The sequence below is a fragment of the Silurus meridionalis genome, chromosome 11 (genome assembly GCF_014805685.1).
Source record: "Silurus meridionalis isolate SWU-2019-XX chromosome 11, ASM1480568v1, whole genome shotgun sequence".
Classification (NCBI taxonomy): domain Eukaryota; kingdom Metazoa; phylum Chordata; class Actinopteri; order Siluriformes; family Siluridae; genus Silurus; species Silurus meridionalis.
Window position 1 is genome coordinate 8338526 of NC_060894.1, and position 16979 is coordinate 8355504.

At 36.0% G+C, this 16979-nt stretch overlaps 1 protein-coding gene across 1 annotated transcript; it reads right to left on the reverse strand.

Moving 5' to 3' along the window:
- Positions 1 to 490: 490 nt before the first annotated feature.
- Positions 491 to 14840, reverse strand: LOC124393602 (ran-binding protein 3-like). The gene is made up of 14 exons (XM_046861521.1): positions 14584 to 14840; positions 7823 to 7881; positions 7674 to 7698; positions 7523 to 7588; positions 7294 to 7356; positions 6605 to 6670; positions 6394 to 6491; positions 6043 to 6140; positions 4088 to 4166; positions 3901 to 3985; positions 3248 to 3369; positions 3035 to 3155; positions 2448 to 2765; positions 491 to 1955 (listed from the first exon to the last, which is right to left on the reverse strand). Exons 1-14 carry the CDS (start codon positions 14693 to 14695, stop codon positions 1912 to 1914), a joined length of 1356 nt encoding a protein of 451 aa, XP_046717477.1. The 5' UTR covers positions 14696 to 14840; the 3' UTR covers positions 491 to 1911.
- Positions 14841 to 16979: the final 2139 nt, after the last annotated feature.

The window sequence follows — 16979 nt, forward strand, 5'->3', positions numbered from 1 at the left end:
TTGGCTTGAAAATTATAAGGGTGGGGATAGTGTGTTCTTATTTTCCACTGCACAATTTACTGGATAAAATCTTAAACCAGTGAAGCAGCTTGCCCAGGAAACGCGGCTTAGCTTTCCCCCCACGAGACGTCCAGAGTAATTACAGGCAGGAACTGCTGAGGAGTTGCTGCTTGAATGCTAATTTTCTCAGCAAAGGTCAAATTATTTTGTTGTTGCAACAAAATGTTTGCTATTTTGCTTCAACGGTACACTGTGCAAGTGGTGCAATTTGGTATAGCTTAGAAATCAATCCATAAATCGTATTGCGTGTAAGTAAAATAAAAAAACAAAACCCTGAGCTTCTGTAGATGTAACAAAGTAGTAGTCAGTATAATGGACTTTATGGTTTGTTGGTCCATTAACCATTTAAAATGTTGAAATGTATCCACATTCAGGATTTGTGTCTTTGCAAAATTGCTGTTTTCAGCAATAAAAACACGTCAGGGTGTGCTGGTATGTAAAAATGATCATGCCATTCCTTTTTATTTATTTGCTGCTTTGTTTAATCCTGTGGCTTGTCCACAAGAGAAGTTGATTCCTGTTATCACTTATGATTTTCATAGAAAACGGATCAACATCCTTGTGACCAGTCAGTAACAAACCTTAAAAAGAATTGTGATTTTCATAAAAAACAGACAGAGCCTTTCTTTCACTAAAGTAATTTAAAAGATTAAATACATATAGAAAAATATACACAATTGAAATCCTCCTCCAAATATTTTACCCTTTTAAAGTTAATGGATAGCAAAATAAAAAATATAATACAAAATTGTGGTGGTAGACGCTACATAAATTTGCCTTTGAAACCTTTTAGGTTAAAGTACAGAATAAAACATTACAGTTGCTTTCAGGTAATAATCTTTCATTAACATGACAAATTCCCCTTAGGACCAAAATGTCAGTGCAGAAGATTAGATGGTGTGACTAAAATACTGTTCATGAGGTAGACTGGAAAACAGAAATCCCTTGTTAATAGAACAGAGTTATCTACCAGTTACATAAATAATTGTCACAGACAGACTGAATTGACCTGTAGTAGGTTTGTGTTCAGCAACAGAAAGCGCAGATAATTTAATCGTTTTTCCTACAAAGTGCTATTGAAGAAATCAGAATGTAAATAAAGATAGTCATCCCAGAATTGGCCCATTTTGAAGTTTGCATAGATCTATCATGACCCAGTTTTGGCAGACGTCACAGTTTCACAGTTATGTGTAAGAGTCTCTGATCTTGTGAATAAACAAAAAAGAACATTTGTGCATTAAAACTCTTAGTTACTTTCCATTTATCACAGAAGGGCTCAGATGTGATCCTATGTTTAAAACCACATTATTAACTTATTTAAAGTTATTAAAAAATTATTAAAAGTTCATCATGAGTTGATTGACATGCATTGTTGCAGCATATAGTCAGATCCGGGCAAAAAAGATCACAGTTTGATCTGTACAGCTCTGGTATTAAAAATGACAGAAAAATAAATTCATATTACAACATAATTTAACATTATATAAACAAATATACAAAAAAAAAAAACAAATTTCCTCCAAAATGTTCTGTTCAGTTCTAAATAATTCAGGTTCTAAAAGTGGAACAACAAAACCCTATACATACATCTTGTGCCTGGCTCCATTTTCTTCTTGTTTGAAAAAAAAAAAAAATCATAAAAAAATAATTATATGATGTGTTTTCACTGTTCAACCTGAGAAAAAAAACTGTTCTTGGGAAGAGGCCATGTTAAATACAATGAAGTAATTTCCCAGGTCACTCCACAATAAAGCCTCCACACCGTTTAAATTCAGAAGATCTTAATAGTCCAAAAATGGCTGAGACCAGAAAGGTGGGAACCTTTGTTAGGCACAAAGATGAGCGGGATGTTCATGAATGGAGTCTGGAATGACTGTTCTTCCAATGACAATCCTCTGGAAGGAATTACAAATCAGTAATAAGTAAACTTCTAATAAAGTCTATTAAAACATTTAATAAAAAAGAGACATGATTTAATAATTGTGTATGTGTGAGAGGTTCAAGACACGGAGGACAGTACATTCTCTTATTGTAATTTCTGTATGCTGTATTTTTGTTTCTATTTGTTGCAAATCAAGCTTCCATAGTAAACACTGGAAATTACCATTATCTTAGTCGTCTTCTTTACAGAAAGCAATTAAAATTTTGCCTTATGTATAATCAATGTCAGAATGGCCCATTTTATAGTTTTACTCAAAGTGGAACAGCACTATCATGCATATGGGCTGTTCTGACTCATGAAATATTTATATTACAAGGTTTATGTTACAAGTTAATACACTTACAAAATATGGTTTATATATATATACATATATATATATATATATATATATATATATATATATATATATATATATATATATATATAAAATAGATTTAGTTTTTACCAGGTCTAGGGTGTGTGATTAAGAACGCCTCCTCATTTGCCTTCTCGTCCTCGCTGTCGTTGTCCTCACTGCTGCAGTGTCCCTCTCGGTCCCTGTACATGGCAGTACTGCAGCGCAAGGCCACCAGTCTGTGATGAATTGCCACATAAAGGCGGGCAATGTCTCGGGCACTGGCCTGGACAAGGAAAACACGTACGCTGTGCGTTTCCAAGTCAGTGGCCGTCACCTGTAGGTTCCTCCGTGCTGGGCGCCGCAGGTGTGTGTGTGGGTACAACTTAGTGTTCAGGATCAATTTCAGGCTGCCCTGGTGCCTCATTACTGTGGAGAAACCATTTCAGATTGCTATAAATATAATTGAAATGTGTGATCTCCAATATATGGACAGTGAAGCATGCTGGTGGCAGCATCATGCTGAAAGTTACTCTTGTATAGTGGAGTAATATGCTTGTCTAAGCATGTTTTATATTGCTAAACTGTATTAAATATTTTCTTTACAAAGAATACATGATATATAATATAGTGATTAGAAATATATTCATAAAATATTCGAATTTGAGTCACGGTTACATTCTCATTTCATTACATACCCATTCTTGACTGCAAACTTCCTTTATATTTAGTTTGCAAGTCATTCAGCCGCAAGACTCCTCTCCCTCTCTCACGCCACGACTGGGTTCCCCTCTCCAAAACGAACAGCTTGCACGTCAGCTAAAAGGTTTCAAAGGCACAGTCTCAGAACAACCTGAACAGGTGGCACCATTAAGCTATTTCTAAATGGAGTAAACACGCGTAGTTCAGACCTGGACGACATTGCTCTCATTCTCCTCTCCAGTGAAGATCTGCACTTGTTTGAGCAGACAGTGTCTCCTGCAAGCCGCCGTGTGGGCTGCAGCAGATTCCCATAGTGTGTTTTGTGCAGTTGCTATAGACAAGGCACACACCAAACTTTCCTTTAGTTATCACCACAAAGCCACAGTGGAACAGTTCTACAACATTAAATCTAACTATAAATGGTTAAAAAGTCCATTGGTGTTTATTGTTGGCAGATCGTAGTGCTAAAATGTAGGTTCGGTATGAGCCTGTATGAGACATGATGCAAAGGTTTAAAGATCGTAATTTTGTTTGGTATCTTGCTCAGTATTTGAGCAATATCAATTCATTATAAAAGACAATGGATCATGATATTAATTTATTGAGAATCAGTGCACATATTCAACCACTAGGTGGTTTCAAACCCTGTGAAACGCAGGCTGAATGATTGACAGCTTCAAACACTCAGGTATGATTCGCTTAAAATAGATCTATGTTTACATAAGTGTCATTTGGCAGGCAATAGTTTTATCCAAAATGTACTGCATATGAGGCAGAGCAATATCCAAGCAGACTGTTATGTTTAATCTGTCCAATTTTCATTCATAACCAACATCATTCATCCAAAATAAACATCACATACTTGTGCTAGTGACTTCTGAGCAGGAGGAATCGGAGTCACTTAAGCTGCAGTCCGTGTCAGACTTGTCCTCACTACAGGGAGGACTCTGAGAGACAATCCACAATCCATCCAAAATGCTTACAAAATAAATCACAGCATAGCACATACAGAAATAACTATAATTAGTATGAAATGAAACAAGACTTACCAGCACCCTCTCACTCATGTTCTCCCCAAACACAAACTGGCCATTTCCAGTGATATCAGTATTGGACTGTGAGATATTTCTGAAAAAGAAAGAGACCCCCTGGAATCAGTCTAATATTTAATTAACCAGCAAGTTATTATTTAATGTATAATTAACATTTGCCTGCTGTTAAAGAGACTCTTGTGAAGACATTCAATTGGCACACATTTTCATCTGTATAACGCAATCAGGCAATACATATATTTGCTTATTTTCTTTTGGAACTTTATCGGTAAATTGATTTTATATACAGCCTTACACTTTGTAAGGCTAATAATCATAACCTCTAAGTTGTGTATTTTATTCATTCATTTTTTTCCAAGTACCATTCATTACTGTTCAGATTTTTTTTTTATTATTATTAGATCAGAAATATGATCTTGCATAAGATTTCTTTGTCAAAAGACATTTATTCACTTATAGAGATAAACTTTTGCATAATGATACTGAACAGCTGTGAGTCACCCTGATAGTCCTCTAAAAGTAATTCGCAGCTCATATGACAGCAGTCATCATGCCCCAAATTTAGATACAAAAGATATCAGAATAAACATTGGCAGGCAAGAGCAAGCAATCAGTGGATATAAAACGTAAGATTGTATACAATATATATATATTAGGGGTGTAACGGTGCACATATTTGTACCGAATGCAATCTTTTTTATGTGCGGAACATAGTAAATCTGAGTTCCTTCAGAAGTGCCGGACCCCAAGCTTGTTTAGTCTCCGCCTCGCACTTTGAGTGCATTTTTAAAAATTATTATTAAACTTGAAAACATTCACAACAGTGCCAAAGGTATATATATATATATATATATATATATATATATATATATATATATATATATATATATAAAAAATTTTTTATAATAATCTAGAGTTAGCGCAGTGTCACAGTGGCTACTCACTCCGTACCGGAAATATGATTTGTTTTGCACATGCATGAAAATGGTAAAGAATCCATTGTGCTAGCGTTAGCCACTAACCAGGAAGTGGCTAGCAGCTAATGTTGGCGCTATGGATTCAAACCCTCGTGTAAAAACATAGCAAAGATTCCGTTTGATGACTTAATGATTTATGTACAGTGGAACCTTGGATTGTAAGTAAAGTGCTTTACGGATTGCAAAGCAAAACGGATGAGCAAAAATGTTTATTAAAATTTTACTTGCATTGAGAACATCGAGCATCATGCGAACGACGATGGTTCTTTCTCTCTCTCTCTGCATAAAACAATGGGAGCTCAGCTTCCTGGGTGTATCCCTCGTACAGGCCGCATTCGCTTAAATGTACTGTTTATTAGCGAATGTACAGTTTACTATAGTGACCAAGAGTGTTCTCATGGTAGAAGATTCCCCTTCCACGCAATAACCCTCCTCCTCTTCCTGTCCTCTCTCTCCCATCTCCCCCATGCCAGCCACAACTCTTTTCAAAGGTAAAGTGCAGGATAATTTGTTTTATTTGTACTTTATATTGTGCACTAAACATTGGTATTTGTTTCAAATACATTAGGGACAATAATTTGTACATAAAACCATAAATAATTATTTTTATATGAATATTTTTGGTTGTGTGGAACGGATTATCTGAGTTTACATTATTTCCAATGCAAAGCTAATTTTCCCAGTGTCAATGTTACTCAAATATACAAAAATATTTTATCTTTATACTCTAGATCGTGTATGGTTTCATTAATAATAAACATACATTTGCATTAAGCATCCATATTTGTCCAAGCCCATGTTGATGAGAGTATTAAAAAGTTCTAATTTAAAGAACATTTAAAAATGTGTGATTAATTTGCGATTAATCATGACATAACTCGTGACAATACTGCGATTAATTGGAATTTGATATTTTATTCGATAGACAGCTTTAATATATATTTATTTATGTTTAAACATGAGAAGCAAGCTGACCTGCTCATTTGGGGTAATGTCCGCTGTTCTAAGGCACTGTTAGATGAGGGGTGATCAGTTGTAACCCTGGAGAGGTTTCTGTCTGCATTAAGGCCACCCTGGAGTATCAAGCACAACAAAATTAAGAAAAGCAACAACAAATAATAATAATAATTAATAAATTAATAATAAAAATGAGTGCAATAAAAATGCCTCTGCTTTAACTGCTTTTAACTATTAGATCAAATTATATAAACCTTTAGAGCACAAGAACCTCTTTGCATCTTGAACACAATAAATAATAAATACGCAATAAAATAAAGTTGGACAATAAATACAACCAGAGCTTGGGACAGTAGATATATGCAGTACCTGTCTAATACCTGCTTTATCACAGCTGCTAAAGGGCTCAGGTGCTATCATTGAAGCCGGCCTTAATGGCATATTCTTCACCTTGCCTCTTGAAAATGCTGTAAGCACAACCAGAGGTGTCAAATAAACATGTTCAATAGTGTTACTATATATAATTATTTTTAAAAAAGTAGAGAATATAATATCAAATGATAAAGCAAAAGATAATAACCTGCGGATGAAGAGTTTTGGTTCATGTTCTGCAAGGTTGACGGCATGAACATATTTGATCTCGGGACTTTAAGGAAAACAAAACACGAACAGTTACAAGTGATTTGTTGTCACTCAAAAGAAGCAGTATTTTGGCTCTTAATCAAGAAATGTATCCAGTAATGACTCATACACCCCACCCTGTGACACACTAATCAATGGGAGAAGCCATGAAAGATACAGTCATTTGCTTTAGGGCTTAATACACTGTGAGAAAGAAAGTTTAACCAAAAAAAAAATGTGTTTCAGCCAAGCAATTTTGCTTTATTTTGCAGTTAATCATCCTTGGCTATGTCCCCAAGCACACATTTAAAACTAAAAAAAAATTACAGTGTATGAAACCCACTTTTGTTGAATTTGCAAAGCCGAGAGCACACACTCTGTACCAAAGTGAGGGCCTATTAAAGGGGATAGTAATTTCTGTTACTGGGTGTGAAACAGAAACCAGGGAATGAGACCTGAACTGGAACCTGAGCTCTGACTGGCTCATTAAACTGGTTGGGATTAACAGGAGTTTAAACTAAATAGAGGTAAGTAAATATGGTATGTACTATGTCTGTCACATCCTCTGGATCCCAAACTAGTGAGAGGCACCTTGTTTTGTTTTTTGGCCTAAGGGACCGAAAGAACAATAGGGGAGAGCTTGCTTACCTTGTAAAGTCGGTGGGAATGACAGAGAACTTGACCGAACTCGTTTGTTTACACCATTGGATCCTGGTTGGGAAGAATTTTTATTTAGAGTTTTATTGTTTGCCATTAACCTGATTCATGTTTTATATGTATATGTAAAAGTCCTCTAAAAAAGATAATTGCAAGTGATTTAAATTATTAGAGGTTTATAGAAAAACATTTAAAACATGAAAAAAAAAAGTATTCCTACCGTTTTTGTTCCGACTGTTCAAAGATGGATAGGTGAGCGTTCTCATGCGTTTGTTCACACATGCTCCTAAAAGAATTTAGCAGAAACCAATGATGAATTCCTCAAAACTGTGAAACTACAGTTCATTTGTATACTTGTGTCAGATACATACCAGGCCCATCTTCTTCTGCAGCCCTCTAATTAAGACACACAAATAAAGTTGATTCAGTCTCAATAATACAAACTTTGGGAATGTACAGAGCATGTAAACTTGCTTATTTGTTAGAGATTGTAGAGATTGTAAGAGTTTTTAGGCCTTACCTTCACTGCAGCTGTCATCCTTGGAAAGACGAACATTGGAGCAGCCAGTATTGGTTTGTCTGAAACAGAAAAACAAAAAGGGTTATACTGGATTGACAAGAATTCATCATACACAGCTAAATTCTACTATGCATTATAATAATTATATAAAAATTCATGCTTCACTACTCTAAATTGTACCCAACATTTACATCCTATTCTCTAAAAGTTAGGGAGTGTAACACATTTTGTACCTTTAGTCATAGAAATATAATTATGCTTCATTATTAGATCATACGAGTCAATTCTGTAGTGCATTTGCAATGGTTTTTACCTTAAGGTATGTTTACCTGCATCTTATTTTTTACATTGAATTAAAGCAAAGAGATTGAATTCAAAAGATTTAGTCTTGGGTATTCATTTGAAACTCTATAGGATCCAATGTAAGGTTAACCGTATTATAATTTTTTTTTAAATACAGTGGAACCTCAGGTTACGAATTTAATTCGTTCCGGTACTTTATTTGTAACCTGAAAAGTTCGTATCCCGATACAAATTTCCCCATAATAATGAACAGAAACTTCGGTAATTCGTTCTGGACAACCAAAAATATTACTTAAATAAAAATAAAGCCAATATTCACTAATATTATTTACTTTTAACATGTTATATTAAAATCATACCACATAAAAACATACAAAAGAGGAAAAGATCTTCACCGGTACTTTCCTTTGAGAAGACTCGCTGCAGGAGACGACGTCAGAGAAGGGGAGGAGGGAGAGTTATTGTTTGAAGGAGAATCTTATTATATTATATTATTATATATTATTATATATTATATTATAGAATATTAAAGACAGTGTTATTAACACGAACACTGAGACAATTGTTGCATTAGAGGGAAAATGAGAGCTGTTTCTTTAAGGCTACTATCAGTTGGTATTGAAGTCCAGAGTGAAATTCATTATGGGTATTGTACTGGAAAAGACTGTAACCCTGCTAATCTATCTTCATAAAAACAAGTAAAGTGGTTATGCATCGGCTAATGTTGTCCATCTCATCATTCCACGAGCATCAACTAACGAGTTGTTACGCTGCCGCTGGGAAAAGTTCAAGCGGATAAGTAACACGATGCTCTCGCTAGGGACACAGGACGCTAACTGATGTGACGAGCTGCGTGGATAGAGCAAAAACAACCAACTTGCCTGCGATTTTTTGGTGAGCGACGTTCGTATCCCGATATATTGTTCGTAACCAGGGGCAAAAATTTTGATAAACTGCGATTCGTAACCTGAATTATACGTATGCCGGGGCGTTCGTAACCCGAGGTTCCACTGTACTTGTAAAAAATATATATATAACATATAAAGGAATAAATACTATCAAATCTAATGTTTCAAATATATTTTTATTTAGATGTCTATTAACAAATAAATACATGTATTTTTATGCTCTTAGGGCTATGAATGTTGTGCTCTGCCCATCATCTGTATGAATGGAGTCCTTCAGCTTGAGTGATCTTAGACAAGCCGTCTATCATGTTCACAGGAATCAACAGTTGCCCTAGTGCAAAAGTGAGACCCCGCAGCCTGCGAGCCACACGGACATGCCACTTGGCACTGGGTCAAACTAATCCCAGCACAGACTTGTCTGCAGCTAAAAATAAATGGCACTCATCTCATGTAGTCTGTCTACAGCATAAATTTTAACCAGTGATTAAATGAAATGAAAAAAATATTTTTGCAACATGCTGAGCTGGAACCAAGTTAATGACTATGACTGTGTGGCCTAACAATGATGTACAATCTCTTTTGTTTAGCTGTAAAAATTTTTGCATTGTGGGCAGCTCTGTACTCCAGTGACAGCGATAATCCTGCATCTGACCTTCTGCTAAGAGCCTAATGCTTCGTTTCAAATCGCATTATCCATGCAGCAAGTTTTTAGTCACTACCGTTCCACTGAATGAAGTCATGTTTGATAAAGGTGACTCTGACACGCAGGTGGCGTATAAGTACTCAAGCTCCTTGTAGGGGTTAAAGCTGTCTGCGTCTGCCTGTTAAATATCTCACTCAGAAATGAAGAGACTGATCACCAGTTCCCTTGACTAGGTCATTTGTTTAAAGGTCAACCAAACGTAATACAACCCCAATGCCAAAAAAGTTGTGTAAAATGTAAATAAAAACAGAATGCAATGATTTCCTAATCTCATGAACTCACATTCGCTCCAAAATAAAACAAGGAAAACATACCAAATGCTTAAACTGAGTAAATGTAACTAACTAACTCTATCGCAGCTCAGTTCAAATGCCTGTATCTTTTATGGTATAAGGGCACATTAGTGCCTATGAAATGGTCAGCTGGAAATGCACCATCAATATTAGAAGTTAAGAGCAACATATACCTGCACCCAGATGACATCTTTTTCAGGAAGGCCTTGGATATTTTGCCAATTTCAGCTAAACCGCATACCACTGATATGTTTTCTATGTTCTACTATAAAAAAAGTTTTTATTTACATTTCACACAGCCTCACAGAATTTTTTTTAAATTGGGGTTACAGTTATTTCCATAGTGTCATCTTATGCACAATATAAAATAAGTATAATAGCAAATTAGGGATTTTCTAATGACTATCCTCCTCTTTTCATATTACATAATCAAATTTCATACCAGTCAGCCAGCAGGCCTCATGCCACCACGCTATTTTTGTCAAAGTGGAGCACAGACCAATCACACACAACCTTTTTTTTATATGGATGTATCTGTATGGAGTGGCTAGGCTCACACTAGACTGAATGATATATTGTACTACTAAAAACTTTCTGGGCCTTAAAGTACAGTTTAAAATATAAAAAGGAAGAAGGTTTTCCATTCTTCAACTGTCCAGATATGGTGAGCCTGTGTCCAATAGGTTCTTGCTCTTCTGCTCAACATGGTTATAAAGTGTGCCAATTTGAATTACTGTATCCTTCCTGTTAGCATGAACAAGTGTGGCCATTCTCGGCTGACCTCTATCAACAAGGCATTTCCACACAGAGACCTGTTGCTCAGTAGTTTTTTTTAAATCCCCCCAGCTACATAAACAAGGTTAGGTATAATCAGCCATTTCAGAAATACTCAAAAACACCTTTACTGTTCACTGCTTAAGTTCACTGAGATTCTTTCAATTAAAAAAAATTAGCTGAAGCTCTTTACCTGCTCCTGCACAACTGAAATAATTACACTGCTGTTACATGGTTGACTGATTGTAACTGTGCGATAAATATGCAACTTCAGATTAATTATAACATCCGACTTATACAAACACAGGACTCTGGTTCATGTCGTGTTAGCAGTCATGTATAAATCCCTGTGCCAGTGGCAGCCTAAACAGGTGGATCATGACATGCCTGTAAGCCCACACATCAGCTGCAGACTCTAAGGTTAAGAGCTTTCACATAAAAATGACAAGGGTTGAGTCAGAGCCAATATGTTCACATGCAGACATGGGGAGAGATTAAATGCAACACGTAAGATTTATTCTTCCCCTATAAAATGATTACTTGAACGTCCTACTATGCAGAAAGCAACATGTTTTTCAAAGCTTTAGTCCGCAGATTTTAGCTAAAGCTGGCTGGGGTAAATTTGAATGTAAATAAACACATCCCTTCCCCCTCTATTACATAATTTATGTGTGCAAGAAAAAGAAGATAAACCAAAGTGGAAACAGAAACGCACATCATTGAATGAAGTTTAAACATGTGTTAATAAATAAAGAATAATATGTATATAAAAAAATTTAACAATTCGTTAGTTATGATGCAAGTAACTGGTATGTTAAATCACAGCAGAGCCATTAATAATCCACAAGATGCTTTGAATAAAAACAATTTTCAAAGAAAAAATTGTGATTTAGCTGTACTGTAACAATGTAAACTGATTGCCAGAGTATATATTTTTCTCAACAAAGGAACTAGTCAAAGCTAGTTTTTACTTGTTTTCTTCCACTTGTTATTGGTGAATTTGAATAGCCCATAAAAAAAACTTTTCTGATGCCAGACCTTGAATTTGTTATGATGCCAGTTGTGGTTGGGCTCTGTAAACTTCTGCCTTGGCATCAGTTTAACTCCTCCCCACTTAGTAGCAGCCCAATGCTTGCAGAGGGGCAGTATAACTCTATGCCTGTAGACACAGACTGGGAAACTCTGGCCACATCCAGATCATTCCATCATTCCTCTTGAACCAGGAAGGAGGGAGAAAGAGAACGAGGGGTAAAGAAACTTATCCCACAGCAACGGAGGAAGCAGCCAACACTTGGACTCTGAATTTCCCTACTCCGATAGATCACTGCCTTGTGGACAAGAGTCTTCATTCACCAAGCATTTGGATATTAGCCTGTAGGCTTCCTCAGTATTTTCCAAAGCCAAAGCGAGGAAAAGAAAAACAACAACTTTCGTAATGTCACTGCAGCTGCAATTACTTGCAGAGACTCTGCTAGATGTCTTTGTAGTGTAGCCTCAGAGGTCCAGGGGGCTCAAACTACAAAAAGTGTAAACAGTCTACACATATGTGGAACCTTGCTGACCTCAGTATGGTATTGCACTATTGAACTTACAGGTGTTTCTCAAAAGCCTATGGATTGATCAGAGATAAGACAGTCAGTATCCCAAAAAGTACACATGCTTCTTCTTTGTTCTGGCAGATGATATCAGCATGCACGAATGAGAATGATGTGGGGAACTCACTAAATAGGATGCCTCTCAGCATTAAATGAAATGGTATGGTTTATAAGCAGCTTTCAGTAATATTAGTTATTTACACAAATGTTGAGATATTTACTCTTAACACCAAATCCCTACGCATTGTCTTCTTGATAGGACTCGCTTGTCTTTTTATACTAAAATAATTACCTCACGTCATGTTTTTTTTTTTTTTCAGTTACAGAATTCTGGCTAGTTTAAAACTCAAAATTTAACACATTTATCCCTTTACAACAGATGTAATGTTTACTAAAGGTGAATGCACAATGATGGACTTGCAAGAAGGCATTTAATTTTAGTGTGAGGTGGTAAAGCTTTCTGAACTGAAATGTAGAAATACAAACTTAGTGGTAGGACATCTGTCATATCATATCTTTTAGAGCCTCAATTCTCGTCTCGCTCATTTTTCCCCTGAACAGATATTACATGGACTCTACAATAGTAAAAGAAAGTGTACTGACTTTTAATCATATAAACATTGTCTCAGCATTTTGGATTTTTTTTTGCAGCAGCAGCAGCAGCATTTTGTTAAGACTGTATGTTCAGTTGTGATTTGTCCTAAAGAGAATGCTTTAAAAAGAAACATGAAGCAATGGTTTCACCATACGGTTGTGTAACTCAATTAGTCTCAAACGTGTTTGCAGAATGTAAAAGACAATCTACAAGCCCTTCAGTGCAGATTTATTTTATGAACATAAGCAAGCCATTAAATTATTATTTTAATTGTCCAATGGTGTCCTTGGTGTTTATTGGACAGAGCTCCTTACTGCAAAAATTGCCACTCGCCGAACACATTTGCATAAAAACTCTGATTAGATTCATGTTTACTATAAATTCACATTTATTCAGTACTTGCTCAATACTTGGGTTCAGTTAAACAGTTAAACTTATATATACACAAATTCAACAATAAATGATAAATGAACTTTGACCATGCTGATTTTATCATAATTTTTTGTGAGTACAGGAGACCACTTTGAGAATCGTGGGTTTAAACTATTTCCAAATTATCACAATTACCTCAAGAGCAATAAAAAACAATAAAACCTTCTGCTTCAGAAAACAATGTCATTTATATTAGTGCTGTAGCCTTCGGCATTCCTTGCAGACATGTCAGGGTGGGACATATTAGCATGAAATGAGTCAGCTCTGTAAGTGAGGTAATTCTTGGTTGATTTCAGAGGGGAGGGAACAGCAGCAGGCTTAAGAAACAAACCCTGCCTTAGACTAGAGCAAACAGGTCCATGCCACCATTCTGTAGCAACTGGATTAAGCTGCCTTGATCTGTCCCCCCTCCAGATCTCATGTTCTCCTATGACATCTCTGCAATCAGTAGGTCCAGTCAGATCTAACTAAAGGAGCATTTAAGAATGAACTGTGGTTGTGTGGTAATGTTTCTTTCGGAGTGATATTCGATCCTGTGCAATAACAGGCCATGAGTGACTGTGCCACATTGCATTTAAAGCCTAAATGTCTTATAGTGCAGACTTAATTACTGTGCATACACTACTAATACAGAGAACAATGCACAGTACATTTCTGCTCACCCAGGGGGTTTGCAGATATGCACATTTGTTGTGTAAATAATTAATGAATCTGTAGTACTTTAGTTTTAGCAGATTTGGGCAAGCATGCTAACACACAGTTTGGTTGTATCAGCACACATAATGTATCAGGTTTTTTAAAATAATCCTGATATAAACCATTGAAAGGATTACCAATAGTTAAAGGATTAAATTGCACTATTCCTTGTCACTTTGTACAGCTTTAGTACGTTTAACAGATCTAACGATGCAGACATGCTCCTCAATGTCTAATTATGTAAAGGTTCACTACTATACACATTTTCATTTTCACAAGTGACAGGTACAGGAAAGGTACAGTTTGGTTCTGAGTGCATGTTCAAGAGAAGTTCAGAGTATGATCACTGCTGAATTCAGCCAGATCAGATATTAGTCCTTTCCATGTTTTTTGGTAAGATTATTTAGATAAGTTCATAAGTCATAGTCAACCCTTCACGTGTGCATTCTGAAAAGTTCGTACCCTGTGCTGGCGCGTGCGCAGAGTCCGGCTGGAGACAGCTCGACTTCAGACGGCGAACGCGCGTGTGCCGTGCACGCGGCAGACAGAGACATGATGCCCGAACAGTGTGCATAAGGAAAAGCTTCTCATAACCCTTCAGTGTCCGCGCGGTCAGGAGTTCACGCGCGCCAACACGACATACACTAACCCCTCTGCGGATACCGGCGCGAGACCCGATTCTGAACTGAACTGTTTTCAAATCAAGCAATAACACAAAATATTTAACCTGAAAAGGTTTTCCTCCGCAAACAATGAAGTAGGCAGGTTACTCCACCTCCTCGTATTTCCGACAGCGGTGATGGAGTACCGGAGCAGATCCTGAGCCACGGTGCGAGTGATTTCTCACGTCGCGCGCGTCTACTGTTCTGCACTGAGAGGGGGCGTGGCCATAGCTTTCCATTCCTTAGAAGCAAAAACCAAACTGGAGGTGTTTGGACTTGTTTCACCTAAAATATAAAGTAGAAACTTTTTACCACGCATTTAAAAAGTGTCAGGAATTAAAACGTAATTTTAAAGTTAAAATTTTACATTTTTACAGACGGCTGCTTGTCATTACAGGTAACAAAAACTGTCAAGAAGTATGTTTTTCAATTGTATGTCATTCACTTTGTACCAATTTTAGACTTTTTAGGTCTATATTTGTGCATATGAACCTTTTTATACTCTTCTGCACCTCTAAGAAAAGCTAAGATTCTCAGTTACACATCACAGTTGTTCTCATGAAAACATCACATTGGCATTTCTTAAATATTAAATTGCAAGTATCAAAGCCAGATAGATCTCAAACATTTCACTCAAACTGATGTTTATATTTGTTATGCTTCGAAAAAAGATTTAAGAAAACCCATGCCAGAATTCAGGGCAAACACAACAAAGTGGTAAAAATTTTTATTAAACAATTTAAGCAAGTGACAGCTTTGCAATTCAGCAGAATTTAGTTTCACCGACATGTTTTATCGTTGAGCAATTTTTTTTTAAGATTTAGATTATTTATAGAAACAGTAGACCCTAAATGTATAGTAAACGAATAACAAACATTGCAGCATAAAATAGTGTTTTTAGAATTTATAGCTATACTATAAAGCAAAAAATAAAAATAATTAAATAAAGCTGTCAGTTATTAACTGCGTGAACTTTCTGTGAGATTTTTTCTTTGGTTTTTTTTTTTTTTTGTATCCCAATTCTGGTCTCATTAGCTTTCCCTGGTTTTCCGAAACGTTTTGAACATAATTTAACATACAATTATCATATAATCAATCAGAAGAAAACATCGTGTTTTAATGTACAATCCTTAGAGCTCACTTTGTGAATCAAAACAGAACATTTTCAAAATGTTATGAAATGGTTCCCAGCAAAACCGAAATAGAACCAGATGCTAACATTAGGAAAGCGATCCTTGAGCCAATTTACTGTCATTTATTTGTACATTAGATTTTTGTCCACGGTTAGCGCAATTATGCTCCATTTGCGTAAATAACATAAAATTATTTCATATTGCACCTGTATATTAAAAATATTTCTATAAACATGCTATTTAATGGTATTTCATATTCTGCACTGCTGTTGCGCTTCATGTGTTGTTTTCGGAGCGCTCTAGATTCTAATGATCACGTGACAGGACCGTGCAGCCCCCGTCATTACGTGTGGAAGACTGACTCAGTACTGGAACGGACCGGTTTTATACACATGCGCACTGGGACCGTGCGGAAATTTCCACCCTAGGCTTGCGCACGAGTGTGTGTGTGTGTGTGTGTGTGTGTGTGTGTGTGTGTGTGTCCAAACTTATAGGCGTTGTTTCTGTTCAACGGTATATTTGCAGCATTGAATAATAACACTGAATCAGATGTTTCTTAAGTATAAATGTTTATTAGGCAAAAACCAACATTAATACCAAAATTTTAAAACAAACAGCTAAAAAAATGTATATACACCATCATTACTAATCCTATTACTTAAAATTAATATTTGAATATTACACACACACACACACACACACACACATATATACAGTATATATATCTATATATATATATATATATATATATAGATATAGATATAGATATAGATATAGATATCAGTATCTAACAACAAAAACAATAACCTTGAAAACTTGAAGTACCTTTCAAGCTTTCCAGATTAAAAAAATACTAAAAGTACAAAATATGTATCACCCAGTGACTAAGAAATTTACAGTTTAATAGGCATGTTATTTCTTACAATGTGCCTTAAAGGCCTTGAACATGATTTGTAAACTCCTGTGGTTTGCATTGCATTTGCTCAGCCTGTAACTTATTTACATCAAGGTCAGCACTCAGTCTAAACTTTTATGACAGTTGCTTTTTGTTCGCAGTGACATG